The sequence below is a fragment of the Podarcis cretensis genome (assembly GCF_951804945.1).
Source record: "Podarcis cretensis genome assembly, chromosome: 5".
Lineage (NCBI taxonomy): Eukaryota > Metazoa > Chordata > Lepidosauria > Squamata > Lacertidae > Podarcis > Podarcis cretensis.
Window position 1 is genome coordinate 5,070,862 of NC_137174.1, and position 20,391 is coordinate 5,091,252.

Sequence of the window (20,391 nt, forward strand, 5' to 3'; positions counted from 1 at the left end):
GATGGCACCCTCTATTTCTTGTTGTGTTATTTTATGATTCAGGATTGTTCTCTTTTCCTGGGCAAGTTTTGATAAACCATTTGTTTTCAAAAATTGGTCTATCTCCTTCTCCTCTTGTGGCCCTTGAGTATAGAGCTTTTTGAAATATCTCTGGAAACACTTCCTAATTTCTTTGGGTTTCTGGATATCTTTCCCTTCAATCTCTAGATTGGTGACTGTATTCAATTTTTGTCTCTTTTTCAATTGCCATGCTAATAGTTTCCCACACTTGTTAGCTGATTCAAATGATCTTTGTTTCATTTGTTTAATTTTCCACTCAACTTCTTGATTTATCAATTTCGCGTACTGTGCTTGGTAAAATTTAATTTCTCTCAAGATCTCCTTCGATTTTGGCTTAGATCTCAACTTTTTCTCTCCATCTCTTATCTTCTCTAAAATCTTATCTTTTTTCCCATTCCAGATTCTTTTCTTTATCGTGTTCTGTTGTATCAGAAACCCTCTCATAACTGCTTTGCTTGCATCCCAGATTGTTCTCCTTTCCACCGTAGTATTCAAATTTATTTCAAAATAATCTTTCAAGGTTTTTTTGGCCTTCTTCACAATCTCCTGATCTCTTAATAGGGTGTCATTCATTTTCCATCTAAAGGAGCCGATTGGAGTAAGTCTTAATTCCATTTTCATAGCGTTATGGTCGGAGCAAGTTTTTGGGCAGATTTCCACTTTTCTAATCATAGGTGCCAGCCTTCTAGTTGTCCATATTTGGTCTATTCTTGTCCATGACAGATGAGCCTCAGAAAAGAAAGTTCCTTCTCTACCTAAGGGATTCTTAGTCCTCCAAATATTGATTAAGTCCATGTTGTCAGTTAGTTCAAAAAAAGTTTTGGGTAGTCTGCCATCTTTTGTTAGACTTAGGTCTTGTGACTTATCCATATTTGTAGAGACCACTCCGTTCATATCTCCCATCATAATGATGTTGGTGTAGTCCAAATAGTCCAGGATTGTCTCATGCAGTTTCCTATAAAATTCTGATTTCCCCTCGTTCGGTGCATAAATTCCTAATAGCAAAAATTTTTCTCCTTGGGCCTGTATTTCAATAGCCAAAACTCTTCCTTGCTCATCTTTGAATAAAAACTTTGGTGACAGGCTCTCCTTTGCATAAATCACCACTCCTCTTTTCTTTACTTTATCCGATGAGATGAATTCTTGGCCTAATCTTTTATTAATCAAAACTTTTCTATGGAGCCTGGTCACATGTGTTTCCTGCAAGCAGATGATGTCCAATTGTTCTTTTTTCAATATATGAAAAATTCTTCTTCTTTTCTCTGGGGAATTTCCGCCATTTATATTCCAACTAAGAAGCTGCAGAGACATCCTGGGTCAATCTATTGGTCCTGTGGTGACGTCCCTTTCTATTGGTCCTCTGGTCCCGAGGGTGTAGGTGCCAGTATAGGTGTGAGCGGTGGCGGTGGCCAGGCTCCTGTTGTCCCTTTCTGTAGATCCTCTTCGTGGTCGTTCAAGAACTTTTGTTGGTCTTCTGCTGTTCTAATTTTAACTTTCTTTCCTTTGAAATTAAAAGATAGTCCTTGAGGAAACTCCCACCTGTAAGGAATTGAGTTGCCTCTCAGTAATTTTGCAAGTTCTATATACGTCGCTCTAAGATCCAAAAGCTGTTTTGGTATGTCTCTGTAAATTTCAGCTCTGTTGCCGTGGATGTCAAGTGATTTTCCAAAATGAAGGCCTAATATTTTATCTCTCTCTTGCTTAGATCTTAAAATGATCAAACAGTCTCTGGGTTTATCCCTCCTCGTCACTCTTCCCAATCTGAAAGCAGTCACAATTTTAAAATCCTTATCCTCTTCAATACCCCAGAACTTTGAAAATTCTAATGTCAGATAACCAATCAGATCTTCCTGTTCAAGTTCTGGAATAGCTCTAAGTCTAAGATTGCTTTCCCGATTTCTCAGTTCAGTCATCGACCAGTAGGCCTGCTGTTCACTAATCTGTTTATGCAACGGCTTCACCTCCACCTTTAATGCCTCAACTTTCAAGTTGGCTTCCTCTGCTTTTTGTTTGGCTTCCTCAGCCAGTTTGTGATTCTCTGCTGTTGCTTCTTGAAGATTCCCAATTGCTTGTGTGTGTTGAGCCACCTGGTCAGTCAATTTATTTATTGAGGATGTGACTTGATCAATTTTAGTCGAATGTTCGTCCGCCTTTTTATTTAGAATTGCCAGTTGTTCTAGGATCTGATTTAAAACTTTTTCAGATCCTCCTGAAGCCATATCCCCTGTAGATGTCTGCTCAACAGCCCCTTTTTGTATTTCTAGAACAGCTGGGACAGATGATCTACGTGGTTGGGAAGTCAAAGTTGTTTGTACCAATTGTTTTGCCTTTATTTTAGCCAGCCTTGTTTTCCCTGCGTCACTCATTCCAATCCCGTCTGTGTATCAAGGTCAGACTGTATGTGTTCCCATGAGAGAGACAGTTCCAAAGTATAAACAACCAGGCAGCAGAGAATCAAAACAAAATATAGTTCCCAGAGAATTATAAATCCAAAGTCCTCTAGGAGGAGTAATAAAGTTCAACCGAAAGAAAGAGGTTTTTCCTTCTTTACAGTCCCAATAATCCAAAGAAGAAACAACTGAAGTTCTAAAAGGTCTTTTAGTTTCTTTTTAGCATTAAGCTTTTCCCAACTTAATACAAAGTCTCAGAGAGGGTGCAAGAAACAGTTTCCCTATTTCTTCTATGGTGTAACGTTTGCATGCAACACTTTCAACCTTAAAAACAATATCAGCAGTTTAGCAGTTTGACAGTTCTTCTTTACCCTGGCAGCCCACGGATTTGGTTTCTTCAATTATTTATAAATCCCAAAGGAAGAAGGAAGATCCAGTCAGAAAATCAGCATAGATACTCCGAAATTGTCTCTTTTAATCCCTACCAAAATTTCAATAGTCTGCACGATAATCCAATCTTTTTTATAGTTCTTTCAAAGCGCTTCCCGCTTGTCAAACTTTGCTTTGATCTCTTTAGCACGGTCGGGAAACGGACTTCCTGGTTACGTTTCCCGTTTTCAGCCAAATTAAATACTTTAGTCCCGATAATTTTTAAGTCCCCTTACTCACGGGTTGTAGTTGCAAATCTGATGTTCAAAGAAGAAAGGTCGGCGCTCATCAGCAGCAGCCGCGCGGCTTTGCTTCTCGCAGAAAGAGCGATGAACTCACAGCGCCGCTCCCCCTTTCACGTTCCGGAGCCCCTTACGGGGTTCCTTCTCCGTTTCTGGGGGGGCTTCTGGCGCCCGCCGAGTCCCACGGCCACGAGCTCACTCTGCCCGTGGTTTTTCTTGATGGGTCGCCGCTATGCCGCAGCGAACGACCCTTTTCTGCGGAGCCCCTCTTCAGAGCACGAAGAGGACCGCCATTGCTGTTTCGCGGGAAAGGATTTGCTGAAATAGATAATAGACCTAGAATACAAAAAAGGGAGGTGTGAGGAGGTCAAGGAAATAAGCTAATGAAAGAATGGTAATGAGGAGATCTGATGCATTTTTTTTTGCGTTTTTGTTTTTGTTTAATGGGCTTTATTTCTCTGTTTATGTTTTTGTTTTCCCCCTTCTTTTTTATATTGTGGTGTGTTGTTTTGTTTTTGTTTAATGTGGTATGTTTATTTTTTCTTTCTGTAATTGTTGAAACTTTAATAAATATTATTTTTTTTAAAAAAGTTATTATTATAAACAAGTCCTCTAAGGGAAAACAAAAATATATGGAGTTGCTATTTTCAAAAGAGAACTGTGATATTGAAGTATACTCTTTGCGTTAAAATACGAAGTGAGAGGGCTTAACTAAATTTATTTTTGCCACTGTGTTATTATAAAATGGAGAAGAATCTGCCCACCTCCAAGTATTGTTGGGTTCAGCCCCAGTCAGCATGACTAGGGATGAGAGATTATGGGAATCAATAATCTATTGATTGCCTTTAATCTTTGAGAATCCTTGGAGAACAGGTGAAGCCCCTAAAGACTGGAGGTGGGCAAACGTCTCCAAAATCTTCAAAAAGGGGGAAAAGAAGACCTAGGTAACTACTAACCGGTGAGCTTGACATCGATTCCAGGAAAGGTGCTATAACAGTGATAGTGAGAAGTTAGAAAAAGTTGCTGAGATTATCAGGACCCAGCATGCGTTTCTCAAAAACAAGTCATGCCAGATGAATCTCATTTCTTTTCTTTTTTTATTGAGTTACAAGCTTGGTGGACCAGGGGAATGCTGTGAATATAGTGCATTTTGATTTCACTAAAGTTTTTGACAGAGTCCCCCATGATATTCTTGTGAGGAAGCTGGTAAAATGTGGTCTCTATAACTGTTAGGTGGATTTGTAGCTGGTTGACTGATTGAACAAAGAGTACTCATGAATGGTTCTTCGTCTTCCTGGGGCAAAGCGTCAAGTGCGGTGCTCCAGGGTTCTGTCTTGGGCCTATTGTTGTCCAACATCATTATCCAACTTTGATGAAGGAAATGAGGGGATGCTCATCAAATTTGCAGATGGCACCGAACTGGGAGGGGTAGCTAATTTTCAGGGGGGGGGGATCACTTCAGTTGTAATATCGTGATCAGCAATTTATGTTGCCACTTCGTATTTCTTTCACTCCTTATTTATTAATCAAGTTATTAATTCATTTGGTTTGTTTGTTTGCTTGCAGCTCATTTTGGTTTTCCTTCAAGTTCAAAACTCTGTAGTGAGTAGACGATGTGGAAAGTGCCTACCTGCATACTGAAATTAATCAAGTTGACTTCAAACTACAAACTCTGGGCTATGTGCATCGTCATCTTTAAGTTCATGTCCTTCATCTGTATCATGTTCTACTGGAGAATCACCCAGGATGCTCAAGACAAGAGACAGCACTACAGTTTACCTACAGAAGTTAAGTGTCCTCCTCTTCCCACTCCTTCATCCAGATGGCCTCCTTCATCGCACAAAGACATATACTTTGTAGAAACATCGGAACGAACTAATCCAAACTTCCTGTTTATGTGTTCTGTTGAATCAGCAGCCAGGGTTCACCCTGAGTCCAGAATCATTGTTCTTATGAAGGGTTTAGCAAGCTACAATAAGACTTTGCCCAAACACGTGGCCTTCTCCTTGCTTAGCTGTTTCCCCAACATTGAATTCAAACATTTGGACTTGATTAACCTTTTCTCTAACACCCCCCTCGCTGGCTGGTACTCAGTGGCTCAGCAGAGGTGGGAGCCTTATTTCTTGCCCATCCTTTCTGATGCATGCCGAATCACCATCATGTGGAAGCTTGGTGGCATCTATTTAGACACAGACTTCATAGTCCTCAAGAACTTAAATAACCTCACCAATGTGCTTGGTACGCAGTCCAAATATATACTTAATGGTGCCTTCCTCTCATTTGAGCCCAAACACAAGTTTATTGAGCTTTGCATGCAGGACTTTGTGGTGGACTACAACCGCTGGATCTGGGGCCACCAGGGCCCACAGCTCTTGACACGCATTTTTAAGAGGTGGTGCTCCATCCATAGCCTCAGAAGCAGCAAAAGCTGTAAGGGTGTTACTGCTGTCCCACGAGATGCCTTTTATCCCATTCGCTGGCAGGATTGGAGGAAGTATTTTGAAGCAATTAATGCTTCCGAACTTCCCATACTGTTTAGAAACACCTATGCAGTGCATGTCTGGAATAAGAAAAGTCAAGGGACACAACTTGCGATCACCTCTAAAACCTTGCTAGCTCAGCTGCAATCCCATTATTGTCCTTCCACATACAGGCTCATGAAGATCTCATTCTGAAGGGGCAGGGCCTAGCAGCAGCCTGCTGTTGATACAAATGCAAATCAGCCCAGCTGTTCAGCCCTGGCAGGTAATCACCATTGTCTATCACCATTTGACAATGATAGCCCCACGGAGCAGTAGAGTTGCTGGCTCAACATTTCAAAGAGCAGCTGAATGGCTGTGAGTTCCAGCAGGCTTGGGAGTTCAGAAAAGAGTACAGTCACAAGTCACACTCACAAAAGCGAAGTCAAATGAAGAACAAGTCAAGTCACAGTCAAAAAACCGAAAAAGCCACACAAAGCAAAATATAAAAAATTAGCAAAAACAAAACCTCCAAATATAACTTCTGTGTTGCGTGGGTACTCGGGACTCAACAGTTGGCAGACTCCACAGGAAGCCTGTGATTATCAGTGAGGGACTCAATTAACAAACAAAACACGCTCAACAGGAACCAGATGATGAAAAGCGACCCCTAAAACAGCAATTTTACATGAATTTTACTATCTAACGAGGCCATTGATCCATAAAATGAAATCAACAAAACAGTACAAAATGGCAATGTGATTCCCACCCCCTTACCTGCGCTGATGATAGGCATTGTTTGGATGGGGGCTCAGGGTCCTCTTCCACAATCACAATTGGCTTGGCTTCTGGCATTCGCCGAGGCCTCCGAGAGCTCACGCAGCTGGAGGCCATTTGCGGAGCCTCCGTAGGCCCCGCAGATGTCTGGGCTTGGCTCCTAGCAGCGGTTAGGCCTCCGAGAGCTCAGAAAACTCAACTCCAGGTTAATTTCATTCTTAACCCCCCCCCCCCAAAAAAAAAAGGTAACTCAAAGCGTTTGTAACCCGAGGTACCACTGTACTTTTATGATGGCCAAGTAAGATGTATACAAACTTTTGAGTTATGTTGGGACTCTTCCTTATTCTGACCATAAAACAAACATGCATATTTTCTAAAAAGAAGGGCTAGGTGCCAGCAGAATATGACACTGAAACCATGACTGCAGGCTTTTGCAATTTAAAGATGGGAATAGATTCAGGCTGGAATTACATGTGCATTGCATACATTTTCATGTTTGCTTCTGAACCTTTCGTGCCTCAGTTAATGTGCCTTACCTCACTGAAATGTGCATTTACTTGGCTTGGTATGTAAAGCTGCTCAACTCGTAATGCTCAGCTACATTAGGAAGTTAGCAGAACTTTCTTTGCATTTTTTTCACCCATGCTCAACATGTAAACAAAGCAGCCCCTTTACTCCTTGGTGCTTTGAATGCTTCTGTCTTAAGCATGCTCAGCAGAGGCACAGCACATGCCAGATGTTTGTACTAAGAAGAAGAACTCCAGTACCCTGCAAAACTACCTTTCTCAGGATTCCTGGAGAGGAGATGCTGCTGCCTGGAGCAAAGTTTAAGATTCCAGGAAAGGAAGGAGAGACTAAGAAGGGCATCTCAGAGAGACTTCTAATGAGACATCTCCAACTCCACTGCTGCCACATAAGTGGGAAGCAAAGAGAACAGTGGAGTGGGGAGTGGCACAAGGTTCGAATTTTGGAACTGAGTTTTCCCCTACTTAAAACTATTTTTCTGAAAAAGCTTGGTTTGCACAGGACAATTCTGAATAGAGCAAGAGGCATCCGCTTATAAGTACCTACCACCATAAACATGTCACACCTGTTCGTTCTTCAAATGCCATCAGACTCCCTTCTATTAGTGCACTGTAGCACCCTGCTTGTGGTTAACGCTTAGCTGGAATGAAATATTCAACGCAGCAATAGAGAAATTAAAATAATAATTTATTTGTCAGACAAATAAATGAGAGGCACAGTGGTATATGGTTACCAAGCTCTGGCCTGCCCTCCTGCCATTCTGGCCAGCACTTATATTTCCTTAATCCAGCCCCCTTGCTCCTCCTGTGGCTGCCTCTGTCCAATCAGCCTGGTTGAAATTCCTCTTGGCTGTTTGCTAGAACCAATCACAAAAGATACACCCATTTCCTTTTGCCCTTTTATGGGAAACAAAAAGCTATATATTCTTCTATCTATAAATGACAAATAAGTAGTAATATATCTTACATGTGTCTCAACAAGGAACCTTAATTACCAGGTCACCTCTTGCCCTCCTTGCCCTATTGCCCTCCAAAACAAATGGTTAATCTTAATTTTTTATCTTAAACAGATGTCAAGGATCTTGAGTTCACATCATCATTGAAAGATCTCCTTCTCTTGGAGGTCTTTAAACAAAGGCCTGACAACCATATGTGTGCTCTAATGATGTTTCCTGCTTGGCAGGGGGGGCTGGGCTGATGGCTGATGGCCCCTGTGATCTCTTCCAACTATATGAAATAAGAATCTAGCATAAGGATTTAACATTTCTTAGCTTCTAATTCCTTTGCATAATTACATTTAAGCCAATATATTTAATACATAACATAGATAGCTTTTTAGAAGAATAAACCTTCTCAAAGTAAAAAAGGAAGGAACAGTTTCCAGCCTCAAAATAAGATAGGAAGAAACCTATCTTCTCCAGCCAAGCCAGTTGCCTTTTTCACTGCTCTTGACCTTTCAACCTTAGGAAAATATGGCTCAAGTTTAATGGGAGGCACATGGTTTTATTTTACTATTTATCAACTCTTAATTATGTTTTTCTCTGCTTTTTTATCTTCTGTAATATGTAGGGTCAGTGTAACCTTGGCTGTCAGCCTGTAATTCCCTTTTTACGACTTTGAGAATTGTTTTCTGCTATAAATCAGGGGGGGCCCTTGTCCAGGAGAATAAACATCTTGCCAAGGTTCTTAGGCAGCTGGTCTTCTGCCTGGCATGAACATTTGAAAATCTTTAAGCTCTTTTTAAGATACAGGCCTTAATCAAAAATATAAGCTTTGATAAAAATGCAGGCTTATGATTAGATGCCTCAGCACGAGGCAACATTTTCTCAGATGGTGGGACAGGCTTCTCTGTGGTACTGTATATGTATCACTCATCTCATGTATTGAGCCTCTGGGTCAGAAGCGACTAACCTTTTTCAAGCTGGGTTTCTGGTCCTGCCTGCCTTAATGGAGGCAGCCCCCACAATAGCGGGGGATTGTTGGCAAACAAAAAACAAGGATGACAGAGGGCAAATCATCCTTGCAGATTCCCCCCATGGATGGGGGGGGGGGAATGGGCTTCACTCGCATTTCATCTCGGTACCTGACTCTTGCTTCAGCATGGAATGCGGGAGACACGGAGGCGCTAAGTGCAAAAGCACTTCGTCTGCCGAAAACCCTCCTACGCCACCATTAAGAAGCAGAGGTTGTCTGTTTGACTGGATCCTTAACTGGCTTTAAATTACCAGTGTGTGGTGGGAAAGGGTTGCAACAACATACTGCTGAATATACAGGCTACATGTATCAAAGGTTTGAATTGAGATAAGCTTTTCTTTGGCGCGAGAGTCAGTTGGGGAGAGGCAACCCCACGGTTTGTTTATTCTAAGCTTCATTTATGTATTTATGATTCAGCAACTCTCTCTGGAATATAAGATAAAAAGATATTAACAAGTGAGGAAGGGACGATGGAGTATTATTCATATTAGCAAGCAAAAATGGAAACTGCCGAGACGTCGAAGCAAGGGACGGAGAGATAAGACTTCTGAGAAACAGTTCCACCCGAAGCCACAATGGAAGAAAACAACAGCTGGGAAGTGAAAGAGACCACACCATGTGGACAGAAGAAATTTCCATGGATGTAACAGTTTTTACACGTAGGGCAGAATAAAGATAATCATTTGAGTTCCCCACTTGAAGCTTTATAAATTTATATATTGTAACATCACAAATGGAAATAATTAATTACGTAGCTGTTGACTAAGGGATCATTATTATAACTCAAATGTAACTGATATTAATTAAGATTATGGAACGCAGTGATATAAGATCGAAAATGCCCCCAAACCATCATGTGGGGAGCCACTTTAACTAAAATGTATTAATTGGAAGTTGATTGGCACTTTGATAATTGTATAATTTGGGAATTAATTGTTATTGTTATAATTTGGCTATTATTGGGGGTATATTGGAAAACTAATTTACAAAGTATTTTTTTTTTAAAAAAAATATTTTTCAAGCTGAGGACCACACACGGGCTTATGATCAACAGTTCCTGGGCCACATGTCAAACTGGGTGTGGCTGAGAGGCAAAAGTGGGTGTCACCAAAGCTTAAAAGTGGCCATGGTGAAAACTGCATTTCTCAAGATGTTTGCTATTTGAAATATTTTTTTTATCATTCATAACTAAATTCAGTTTAATAAAAAAAAAATTAAGGACAAATTTTGGGAGGGTCATTGCAAAGATGGGGTAACACAAAAAAATGGCATTGCAGAAGAGTACCTAGTATAGGAGAAGCCATTAAAACATTTTAAAAATAAAAAACATACATTTACTTACCTAGTTAATTATTTTGGATGACAAGTTTTAGCTGTGGCTATGGGGGGGGGGGTAGAACCATATCTTTTGGAGGGTTGACATGACTTGTGGACCATGGTTAGCTTCTGCTCTAGGCAATGTCAGAAACTTGGATGCAATCCCGGAATGACATGAGGGTGGCAGTCTCACAGCGAGTACCATTTTCTGATGTTTGTATATGTAATTCCCGTTTCTGTATTACTTGTGCACACATTTCCACTGCCATTTCCTTCATGCCCCCCTCTGCAATTTCTGGTGGAAAAAGCATGGTCAAGGGAAAGCCTTCTGAGTTTAAGCAATGCCTTGGTGAAGAAGAGAAGGAAGCAGTCCTGTTGTTGCATGTTGGTTGCGTGCATTTTGAAGAAAGAAGCAACAGGCCAGTGCAAAGTTACAACATTTCCCCAAACACATCTGTCGAAAAAGGTAAAACTTTGCCTCAAGCGTTTCAGTTTTACTGGAGACTTGAGAAAGGGAGAACAGAATAAAAATGAGTGCCATGGTTGTGGAAAAGGAGGAAGAACTGGGTTAGTGGCTGCTGCCTGTTATAACAATCAAAGAGACATTTCCATATATGAATAAGTTAAAATGTCAGGAAGCCATTCCCAAATGTTTACAACTCTATTTAAGGAGGAAAGAAAGAAAAGCAGCAGGCAAATAAATGCTCTTCAGATGGAATGTACTTGTTTACAGGTGACACCAAAAAGTAGGTAGGTTCGATTACAAATGTAAATGCATTGCAGTCCCACTTGCAGTGTTGTAAACAAAAACTGTTCCTTTTCCCTTATGGGTACCCAAGAACCCATATAGAGTCCTTTTGTAGGTTCTCTGTTGGTAGGAGAAAATAACAGACCAACCAGAGAATACTGAGAAGCAAATTAGTAAGCCTGATCTATATTAAAGCTGTTGCAACAGGGTGCTCCCCACCCCACACATGGGGGGAGGGAGGAACCCCAAGCCATGGGTGCAAGCCCTTATATAGACATTTTAAATTGCCCGCCTTGGCGTCCAAGACCACGCCCAGAAACATCATACATACATCACAGAAGGGGTGTGGCCCAAGACCACCCCCTTAATACATCAGAGGAGGGGCGGAAATCTGGGTGTGTTGTTTCTTCCTGTCTGCCAGGCTATCTGATTGGATTACCTGGGCATCCTGGTCACTCTTTTGTTATGATAACTACTCAGTTTCTGAATCCAGGTCGTCACAGGTCACAGGCTCACCCTATTCATATCTTAAATGTGCCCTTAAGAAAGGATTTGTGAAGAAAGAGAGAATGGGGAGGTTCCCCATTTCCTTTGACCTTGCAGAGAAATATTTGAGGTCATTTTGGGAGAGAGAAAATGGTTTCAGGACTTTTCTGTGGGTTTCAGACATGTGGTTTACATATTTGTATGTGTTTGCTAGGTACATTTATGAATATATATATATATATATATATATATATATAACCTTAAAATTCTTATAGCAGCAGTGTCCCCTCCCCTGGGAGAAAGGCCCATCCTAAGATGGAGAACAAACTGGACAAGACAATGTTTTGGGGTTTAAAATTAGCCACAGCTTTATTGATTCCAGATGTAGGTAGGATTTGGTTTAAGGTGTGTATCCCTCCCAGCCACCTGCTGGAGGGCTGAAACTTGGCATGGCCGATCTTGGGATTTTTGTGCCCATCACGAGACACAGGTCTACACGGATGGCCCCTCGCCTTGGCTTTTGGACAGACACTTTCAACTAGACCCTTCCAACGGGGTACCCCTGTGATCACACTGTTCCGAGGTGGGGGTGAGGTGGTACCCTGCCAGATGTTAGACTAAGAGATTTCACCTAATGCCTTATCTTTTTTATGATTTTCAGTTTCAATAATAATTTTACAATCATTTTAACATCTCAAAACTCGACTTCTCTCCCCCTCTTTCTGCGGTTCCTTAAATTATTTAAAAAAACATTTTCTGCATACTCCAAATTAACTTAATTTACTCATTTATTAAATTAAGTTAATTTGGAACTGCAAGTTATTACAATAATCCTGCCAATGTTCTTATCTGTTTACAGTTAATTTTTAAATATTCAATAAAACATTCCCATTCTTTTGTAAAAAGATTGTCTTGATTTCTTATTTTTCGGTTAAGTTTCACCAGTTCTGCATATTCCATAGGTTTTTGTATCCATTCTTCTTTCCTTGGGACCTCTTATTTCCATTCCCCCCCCCCCAATGCCTTATACACCAAAGTAAGAGCTGTTCAACAGTGGAATTTGCTGCCAAGGAGTGTGGTGGAGTCTCCTTCTTTGGAGGTCTTTAAGCAGAGGTTTGACAACCATATGTCAGGAGTGCTCTGATGGTGTTTCCTGCTTGGCAGGGGGTTGGACTCGATGGCCCTTGTGGTCTCTTCCAACTCTATGATTCTATGATTCTATGATTCCCCTTTTTAAAGGTTTAACATTTTACTATGTTTTTATATATGCTGGAAGCTGCCCAGAGTGGCTGGGGCAACCCAGTCAGTCAGATGCGTGGGGTACAAATAAATTATTATTATTATTATTATTATTATTATTATTATTATTATTATTATTAACAACAACAACAACAACAACAACCGGCCATTCCCCCCTGCAAATGGCACTGCAGCAGAGATGGGGAATGACCACAGCAAAATGGTTTTTAAAAGAAGGGGAACATTAAGGGGACTGGGGAAAACGTTCCAACTCTCCTTTTGGTACAAAAATTCAGAGAAACAAGTGTGAGGGTTATTTGCTAAAAACTGTTCTCATTCTTTCCTTTTTGAGTTTACAAGGAAAACATTTTGGCTGGCTGGAGGCTCCTTTCCAAGCTGTTTGCAATCATTGCAGTCAGGAAACAACTTTGGAAAAAGAGCAGATTTTTTGCATTTGACTTCTTTTATCATGCTTACTTTCTTCTGTACTTCATAAATACAAAAAACTCCTCCAGAAAGTGGTCACTCTCTCCTACACATTTATTATTACAGTGGTGCCTCGCAAGACGAAAATAATCCGTTCTGTGAGTCTCTTCGTCTAGCGGTTTTTTTGTCTTGCGAAGCAAGCCCATTGACGGCTTAGCGGATTAGCGCTATTAGCGGCTTTTAGCGGCTTAGCGGATAAGCAGATAAGCGGCTTAGCAGCTTAGAAAAAGGGGGGGAGGGAAAAAAAAACTGCAGGAACTCGCAAGACATTTTCGTCTTGCGAAGCAAGCCCATAGGAAATTCGTTTTGCGAAGCACCTCCAAAACGGAGGTCTAGCGGGTTTTCCGTCTTGCGAGGCAATCGTCTTGCGGGGCACCACTGTACTTAGTTATGGCAACAGGCAGGTACTTAGTTATGGTTTATGGCAACAGGCAGGTACTTTGGTTGGCCCAGGTGCTCAGGCTGGATATGAAAGCCATGTTGAGGGCATGACTCCCATTCATCACCTCTGCTCCAAACATGGGATCCCTCCTTTCAGGAGAGTGGCATGGAAGGTGTTATTACAGCACTGTGGTTTAGGCAGGGGTAGATATTCTCACAGAAAAGTGAGAAGACTTTTTAATATCAGTGCTGTCATTTTTTAAAGTCATGCCTTCAAATTCTAATGTTTAGGTTAACAGTCACTATTGCCATTTCCAGACAAATTGCTTTTGACAAATAGTATGTTGAGCCAATGAAAAATCTACCCATTTCCTACTTTCAAATGTTTATGAGAAGGAAAATAATATTGTTTGTGGCCTTTTCTTTTTAATATGCTTTAGAAAGTTTCTTTTCTGCTTGGGATCAAGAGATCTGGAAGCAACTGGTGCAGATTTGCATAACTTGTGACCCACTAAGTCAACAGCAGCCATGCTTGTAACTAAATAAACCTGTTTTTGTTCCTGACAATACATGGCTGGAAAACTGTGATTATAGCTACTATCAAAAGACAAAAGACACATCAAAATGATGCCTTTGTTTTGACTAGTTGGTGTTGCATATGGAAGCTTTTTTGTTGTGCAGATCACTTCCTCAGGATGGATTTTTTTTAAAAAAGAAGTTAAATGGAAAAAAATAATCTACTCTTGCCAGTAGATTGAGGCTGTGCACACACACAGCCATTTGGAGGACAAAAATGTAGTTTTCCAATTTGGAATCGTCTGTGCTCATCCTTGACATGCCACTTTCAATCTAGATTGATTCTAGATCCTGCTGTGCTCAAGGGTGGGAGAAGTTACTTGATACACATTGAAAACTCTTCCCTTTTCCTGTCTGAACATGCACCGGAAAAAAGTAAGTGGTCTGCCTCCAATGGTTCTAGAAATCGTGTCCTCATCAAGGAGGGCACGTGTTTCCGGTGAGATCTCCAAGACTGACCTCACCGTTTGTGTGGGTGGAAGCGATTGGATACCCACAACAACCTGATTGGGTCCCTCGGTTGCTGGGAGAATTCTGGCCAATGGGGTTGAGAGAATTTGCAGCCGGGGGACTTATTTATTTATTTAATGTTTGATGTATCATAGTATTTTAATATTCTTTTGGAAGCCGCCCAGAGTGGCTGGGGAGGCCCAGCCAGATGGGCGGGGTATAAATAATAAATTATTATTATTATTATTATTATTATTATTATTATTTATGCCGCTCCATGTTGCATCAAGTTTCCTCTTAGCGCCTCGTGCATCGGATCACCCACCCATCTTCCCTATATTTAGGGTCTTGCTGTGACCTTGCTAGCTAGCACACGCTAGCAAGGTTATGCTTAAAATTCTACAAGGAAGGCTCAAAAGCAGTATGTGGACCGAGAACTGCCAGAAGTGCAAGCTGGATTTAGAAGAGGCAGAGGAACCAGAGACCAAATTGCAAACATGCGCTGGATTATGGAGAAAGCTAGAGAGTTCCAGAAAGACATCTACTTCTGCTTCATTGAGTATGCAAAAGCCTTTGACTGTGTCGACCACAGCAAACTATGGCAAGTTCTTAAAGAAATGGGAGCGCCTGATCACCTCATCTGTTTCCTGAGAAATCTCTATGTGGGACAAGAAGCTACAGTTAGAACTGGATATGGAACAACTAATTGGTTCAAAATTGGGAAAGGAGTACGACAAGGCTGTATATTGTCCCCCTGCTTATTTAACTTATATGCAGAATTCATCATGTGAAAGGCTGGGCTGGATGAATCCCTAGCCGGAATTAAGATTGCCGGAAGAAATATCAACAACCTGAGATATGCAGATGATGGCAGAAGGTGAGGAGGAATTAAAGAACCTTTTATAGAGGGTGAAAGAGGAGAGCGCAAAATATGGTCTGAAGCTCAACATCAAAAAAACAAAGATCATGGCCACTGGTCCCATCACCTCCTGGCAAATAGAAGGGGAAGAAATGGAGGCAGTGAGAGATTTTACTTTCTTGGGCTCCATGATCACTGCAGATGGTGATAGCAGCCACAAAATTAAAAGACGCCTGCTTCTTGGGAGAAAAGCAATGACAAACCTAGACAGCATCTTAAAAAGTAAAGTCATCACCTTGCCAACAAAGGTCCATATAGTAAAAGCTATGGTTGTGGTTCGAGGACCCGATCCCCCCAAAGTGGAATGAATACACACGGACACGTGATATAAGGTTAATGGGCAAGAAAAGGCCACAACTTTATTGATTACAGCAAGTGAAAAGGTATTGGCTTAGGCATTGGATTACGTCAGCTGACTCCACCCCCTCAGAGAGGGGTGAGTCTGAAACAAGGGGGGTTTATTCACCAGTAGGTGGAGCCTGTTAATGCTAATCCAACTATAGGCTCTCCTCTGATGTCACCGAGGATCGTGCCATGACCTCCCGCCAAGCAGGCATCGGACAGAATACACGACCGCCAGATTCCTTTAACAGAATACCCCAAACTTGAAGGCATAGGCGATGGCCACACCTAGCTCTTCGACACTACAGCACATTATTCCAGTGCCTAACCGCCACCCGAGCCCAAAAAAGGCTCGCCGCCAATACCCTCACAGCTGTAACCAATCCCTAATGCTGCTGATGACGCTATCTAGCCAAATGTCGTTCCCCAGGTCTGAGAGATGAACCCCGTCATTCCGGTAAAAGGCCTGGTCGCCAATCCGGATATGGTCATGAGAAATGACTCGGCCATTCATAAAGCGCACCCAACGGGCTACCGCCCGATTTAAGAGTTTTATGGTTTTTTCAATGGCTATACAGTTCTGCGCACCGCGCCAAACAATTCTCTTTAGGAAGGAGGACCAGAACACCGTTGTTCTGGGGCACAAGACAGCAATCTCATCCAAATCTCTTTTTATATTCCATGACAAGTCCGCACTTCTTCTGTTAACAAGGTCATTTCCCCCTAATTGAATGATAAGGATGTCGGGAGGGCCGAACGTGGCTACTTTCTCCCTCAGCAATGGCATAAGCTCTTCTCAACGCATGCCTCGTCTCGAAAACCAGGAAACTTGAACTCCAGGTGGCAAACCAAGATTAGGAGTGAGGCCGCAGCTGGCTGACCGTACGCAGGCCCAATGGACTATACTGTGGCCGCAAATCCACACACTTCTGACAACAGCTGAGAATAGAAGGAAAGAAAAGACGGGTAAGTAGGGGTAATGGAGCAGAGCGTATTCTAGCGAATATAGCCTTTATAAGCATCGGATTTCCACCGGCCCATTTCCTTAATCTTATCAGCAGGCAGCCCCAAGCGCGCAGCTGTTGTGGCGGCGCCAATCCTGAATGAGTGTGCAGTGTAATCCTGGGAAGATAGACCACAGGCATCAATAGCTTTGCGGAGTACCCTTGTGAACTGGTGTCTCAATAAAGGTGACCCATCTTCGTGAACCAGAAGCGGACCTGGGCCGGGCAGCCTGAGGTAAAGGTACCGCCTAGTGTCCTTGACCGGGCATGGGCCCTGCTGCACTGACGCTGTAAGTTTAACAAGAACACCCCTACCGGCCTGATCAGTTTTGGATTGACGTACCTGCACCGTCATGCTAGTTTCAGACAACTGCACGTCCTCCATAAGGAGGCCGCGCGTTGAGCCGTTTGCGCTAACCTCAACTACAACTTCGCCAATTCTCAAGGTGCCAAAAAAGGCGATAGCGTATGCTGCGGAAAAGAGGCGGGCCTCGAACTTGGTCCAGCAGATTGACTCAAGAAAAGTGAGATCCCGCATGATGGCCTCACCCTGCCACCCCGCTGGCCATCGTTGAGCGCACCATCATCCCCTGAAATACAAGCCAAAACCCAGGGACCCTGCTGCGTCCGATTGGACCTGGAAATCTGATGAAAAGTTAATCACCTCTTGCCATAGGGATACTCCATTGTAACGGTGCAAAAATGTAATCCAAACCCCTAGGTCCGCCTTAACTGACTTGGGTAGTCTGACCCTATGGTGTGGGTGCCTGAGACCTACAGAAAGTCTGGCCAGGCGGGAGCAAAACGGTCGTCCAGGGGAAACTACCCTGCAAGCGAAATTAAAATAACCTAAAAGGGATTGTATCTGTCTAAGAGTGACCTTTCTTAATGTAAGGGTTTCACGGATTATTTCAAGAAGGGCGTCTATTTTGTCCTTAGGTAAACAGGATGATTGAGCAATTGTATCCAGCTCGATGCCCAGGTAAGTGAGGCGTGTGGTGGGGCCCTCAGTTTTATCAGCCATGAGGGGAACACCCAGGTCCTGGGCCAAAGCTGCAAAGGCCCCAAGCAGGGAGGCACATTCCCCGGTATCGGACTTTCCCACGAGGAGAAAGTCATCAAGATAGTGCGTGACCCCACCAGAATTAGTCCTGAAATGCAAGGCCCAGTCCAGAAAAGTGCTGAATGTTTCGAACGCCGAACAGGCTACTGAACAGCCCACTGGCATGGCTTTGTCCACATAATACTTGCCTTGAAATTTGAAACCCAGCAACCAAAAATCATTAGAGTGAATCGGTAAAAGGCAGAAAGCCGATTCTATATTGCACTTTGCTAAGAGTGCCCCATGACCAAAACTCCTAACTAATCTTACTGCCTGGTCGAAGGTGGTGTATTTTACTGAGCATAGTTCTGGTGGAATGTGACTCGCGACGGGACGACGAAGAGTGAGGCCGAGGAGGGGCTGGCGCCGCAGCATTTAGGCTGCTGTACATGCCCCCTTGGAGACACCTGGTTGGGTGCCTGCCGATGGGCGTGGGTGCCAGCCAGGTGAGTGGAAGGCAGGGGGCTAACGCCACCTGCTAGAGGTGGAGCTCAGGCTCCCGCCCACAACCACTCCCCTCTCTTCCAGGAGGAGAGTCTTTTTCCCAGTAGTGATGTATGGAAGTGAAAGCTGGACCATAAAGAAGGCTGATTGCCGAAGAATTGATGCTTTTGAATTATGGTGCTGGAGGAGACTCTTGAGAATCCCATGGACTGCAAGAAGATCAAACCTATCCATTCTTAAGGAAATCAGCCCTGAGTGCTCACTGGAAGGACAGATCATGAAGCTGAGGCTCCAATACTTTGGCCACCTCATGAGAAGAGAACACTCCCTGGAAAAGACCCTGATGTTGGGAAAGATGGAGGGCACAAGGCCCTTTAGACCTTATCGCATATCTAAAAAACAGTGACAGTTCCCATTTGTTTCGGACCTGGGTAAAAAGCCATCAAAAAGTTTTTGTGGTGAGCAGCGCGCAAGATATATCAGCAGGACAAAACGCATCCCGATTCCATTGAGCAGCTGCTGATCTCAAAATATAAGACGTCTACCACATTGCTCACATTTACACGTTTGTTGGCCCCCCTTAAACAATTCTAAAAACTTGGAGAGGCAGAACTTCTCTTTGCAGAAGCTAGCAGTAATTCTGTGGCTGCCCACCAGGTAAGCCGGCAGACACCCTACTTTGTCTCACCAGAGTGATGCATGCTAGACCCTCCAAGTGTCCATATTTTCCAGGGATGTCCCTGATTTAGAGAAGCTTTCCCGGTTTCTGATTTGATCCTGGAATGTCCCACTTTTCCTTAGGATGTCCCTATTTTCATTGGAGAAAAGTTGGAGTGTATGGAGCTATCTGACCCCTGAGCTGGTCTGAAGAAAATCCTGTATAGGGAACTGTTGTTGTTTTTAAACACTTAATGCTTTATTATGTTTTTATATATGTTGGAAGCTTCCCAGAGTGGCTTGGCAGCTCAGTAAGATATGTGGGGTATAAATAGTAAAATTATCAGTATGGAATGGGACATCCCTACTTTCACCAGAGAAATGTTTGAGGGTATGGCATGCTCTGGTTATATCCTGCTTGAACTACTACAATGCACTCTATGTGGGGCTGTAGCACCCTGCTTGTGGTTAACGCTTAGCTGGAATGAAATATTCAACGCAGCAATAGAGAAATTAAAATAATAATTTATTTGTCAGACAAATAAATGATAGGCACAGTGGTATATGGTTACCAAAGCTCTGCCCCTTCCAGCCCTGATGGCCAGCACTTATATTTCCTCAGCCCAGCCCCCTTGCTCCTCCTTTGGCTGCCTCTGTCCAATCAGCCTGGTTGAAATTCCTATTGGCTGTTTGCTAGAACCAATCATAAAAGATACACCCATTTCCTATTACCTTTTATGGGAGACAAAGAGCTATATTTCCTTCTATCTATAAATGGCAGACAAGTAGCCATATATCTTACATTTGCCTCGACAAGGCACCTTAATTACCAGATCACCTTTTGCCCCTGTTGCCCCTGCATTCCAAAACAAATGGCTAAAACAAATGGCTCGTGGTATTAAATTCTATCTGAACAGAGATCTTGGGTTCACATTCTCACACACCATCAATGAAATAAGAATCTAACATAAGAACCTAACATTTCTTACTTTCTAAATCCTTTGCCTAATTACATTAAGCCAACAAATCTCATACATAACATAGATAGCTTTTTAGAAGAAAAGGCCTTTGCAAAGTAAAAAGGAACTCAGTAAAAAACAGCTTCAAAAGAAGCCGCTTCAGTTTACACCCCCCTTTCCCAGCCAGCTGCTTTTCCCATTAGCTCTTCCCAAAATTTATTGCCCTTTAACTCTCTCAGTATACCTTAAACCTTAGGAAAATATGGCTAGAGTCTGATGGGAGGCACATGGTATTATTTTCTGTTAAACAATAAATCTTACTATTTACCAACTCTTAATTAGTGTTTTTGCAGCTTGATTGTATTCTGTAATATGTAGGGTCAGTGTAACATTTGCTCCCAGCCTGTAATTCCCTTTTACAACTTT

At 42.5% G+C, this 20,391-nt stretch overlaps 1 protein-coding gene across 7 annotated transcripts in view; it reads left to right on the top strand.

Annotated features, from left to right (window-relative positions):
* The window catches only part of A4GALT (alpha 1,4-galactosyltransferase (P1PK blood group)), a 59,933-nt gene extending 53,940 nt beyond the window's left edge, over positions 1 to 5,993 (top strand). For all 7 annotated transcript variants that reach the window (XM_079975405.1, XM_079975404.1, XM_079975403.1 and 4 more), the window contains one exon: positions 4,688 to 5,993. In XM_079975405.1, coding sequence (XP_079831531.1) covers positions 4,735 to 5,796 — 1,062 coding nt within the window. In that variant the 5' untranslated portion in view covers positions 4,688 to 4,734 and the 3' untranslated portion in view covers positions 5,797 to 5,993. The remainder of the gene's footprint in view (positions 1 to 4,687) is intronic.
* The last annotated feature ends 14,398 nt before the right edge of the window (positions 5,994 to 20,391 follow it).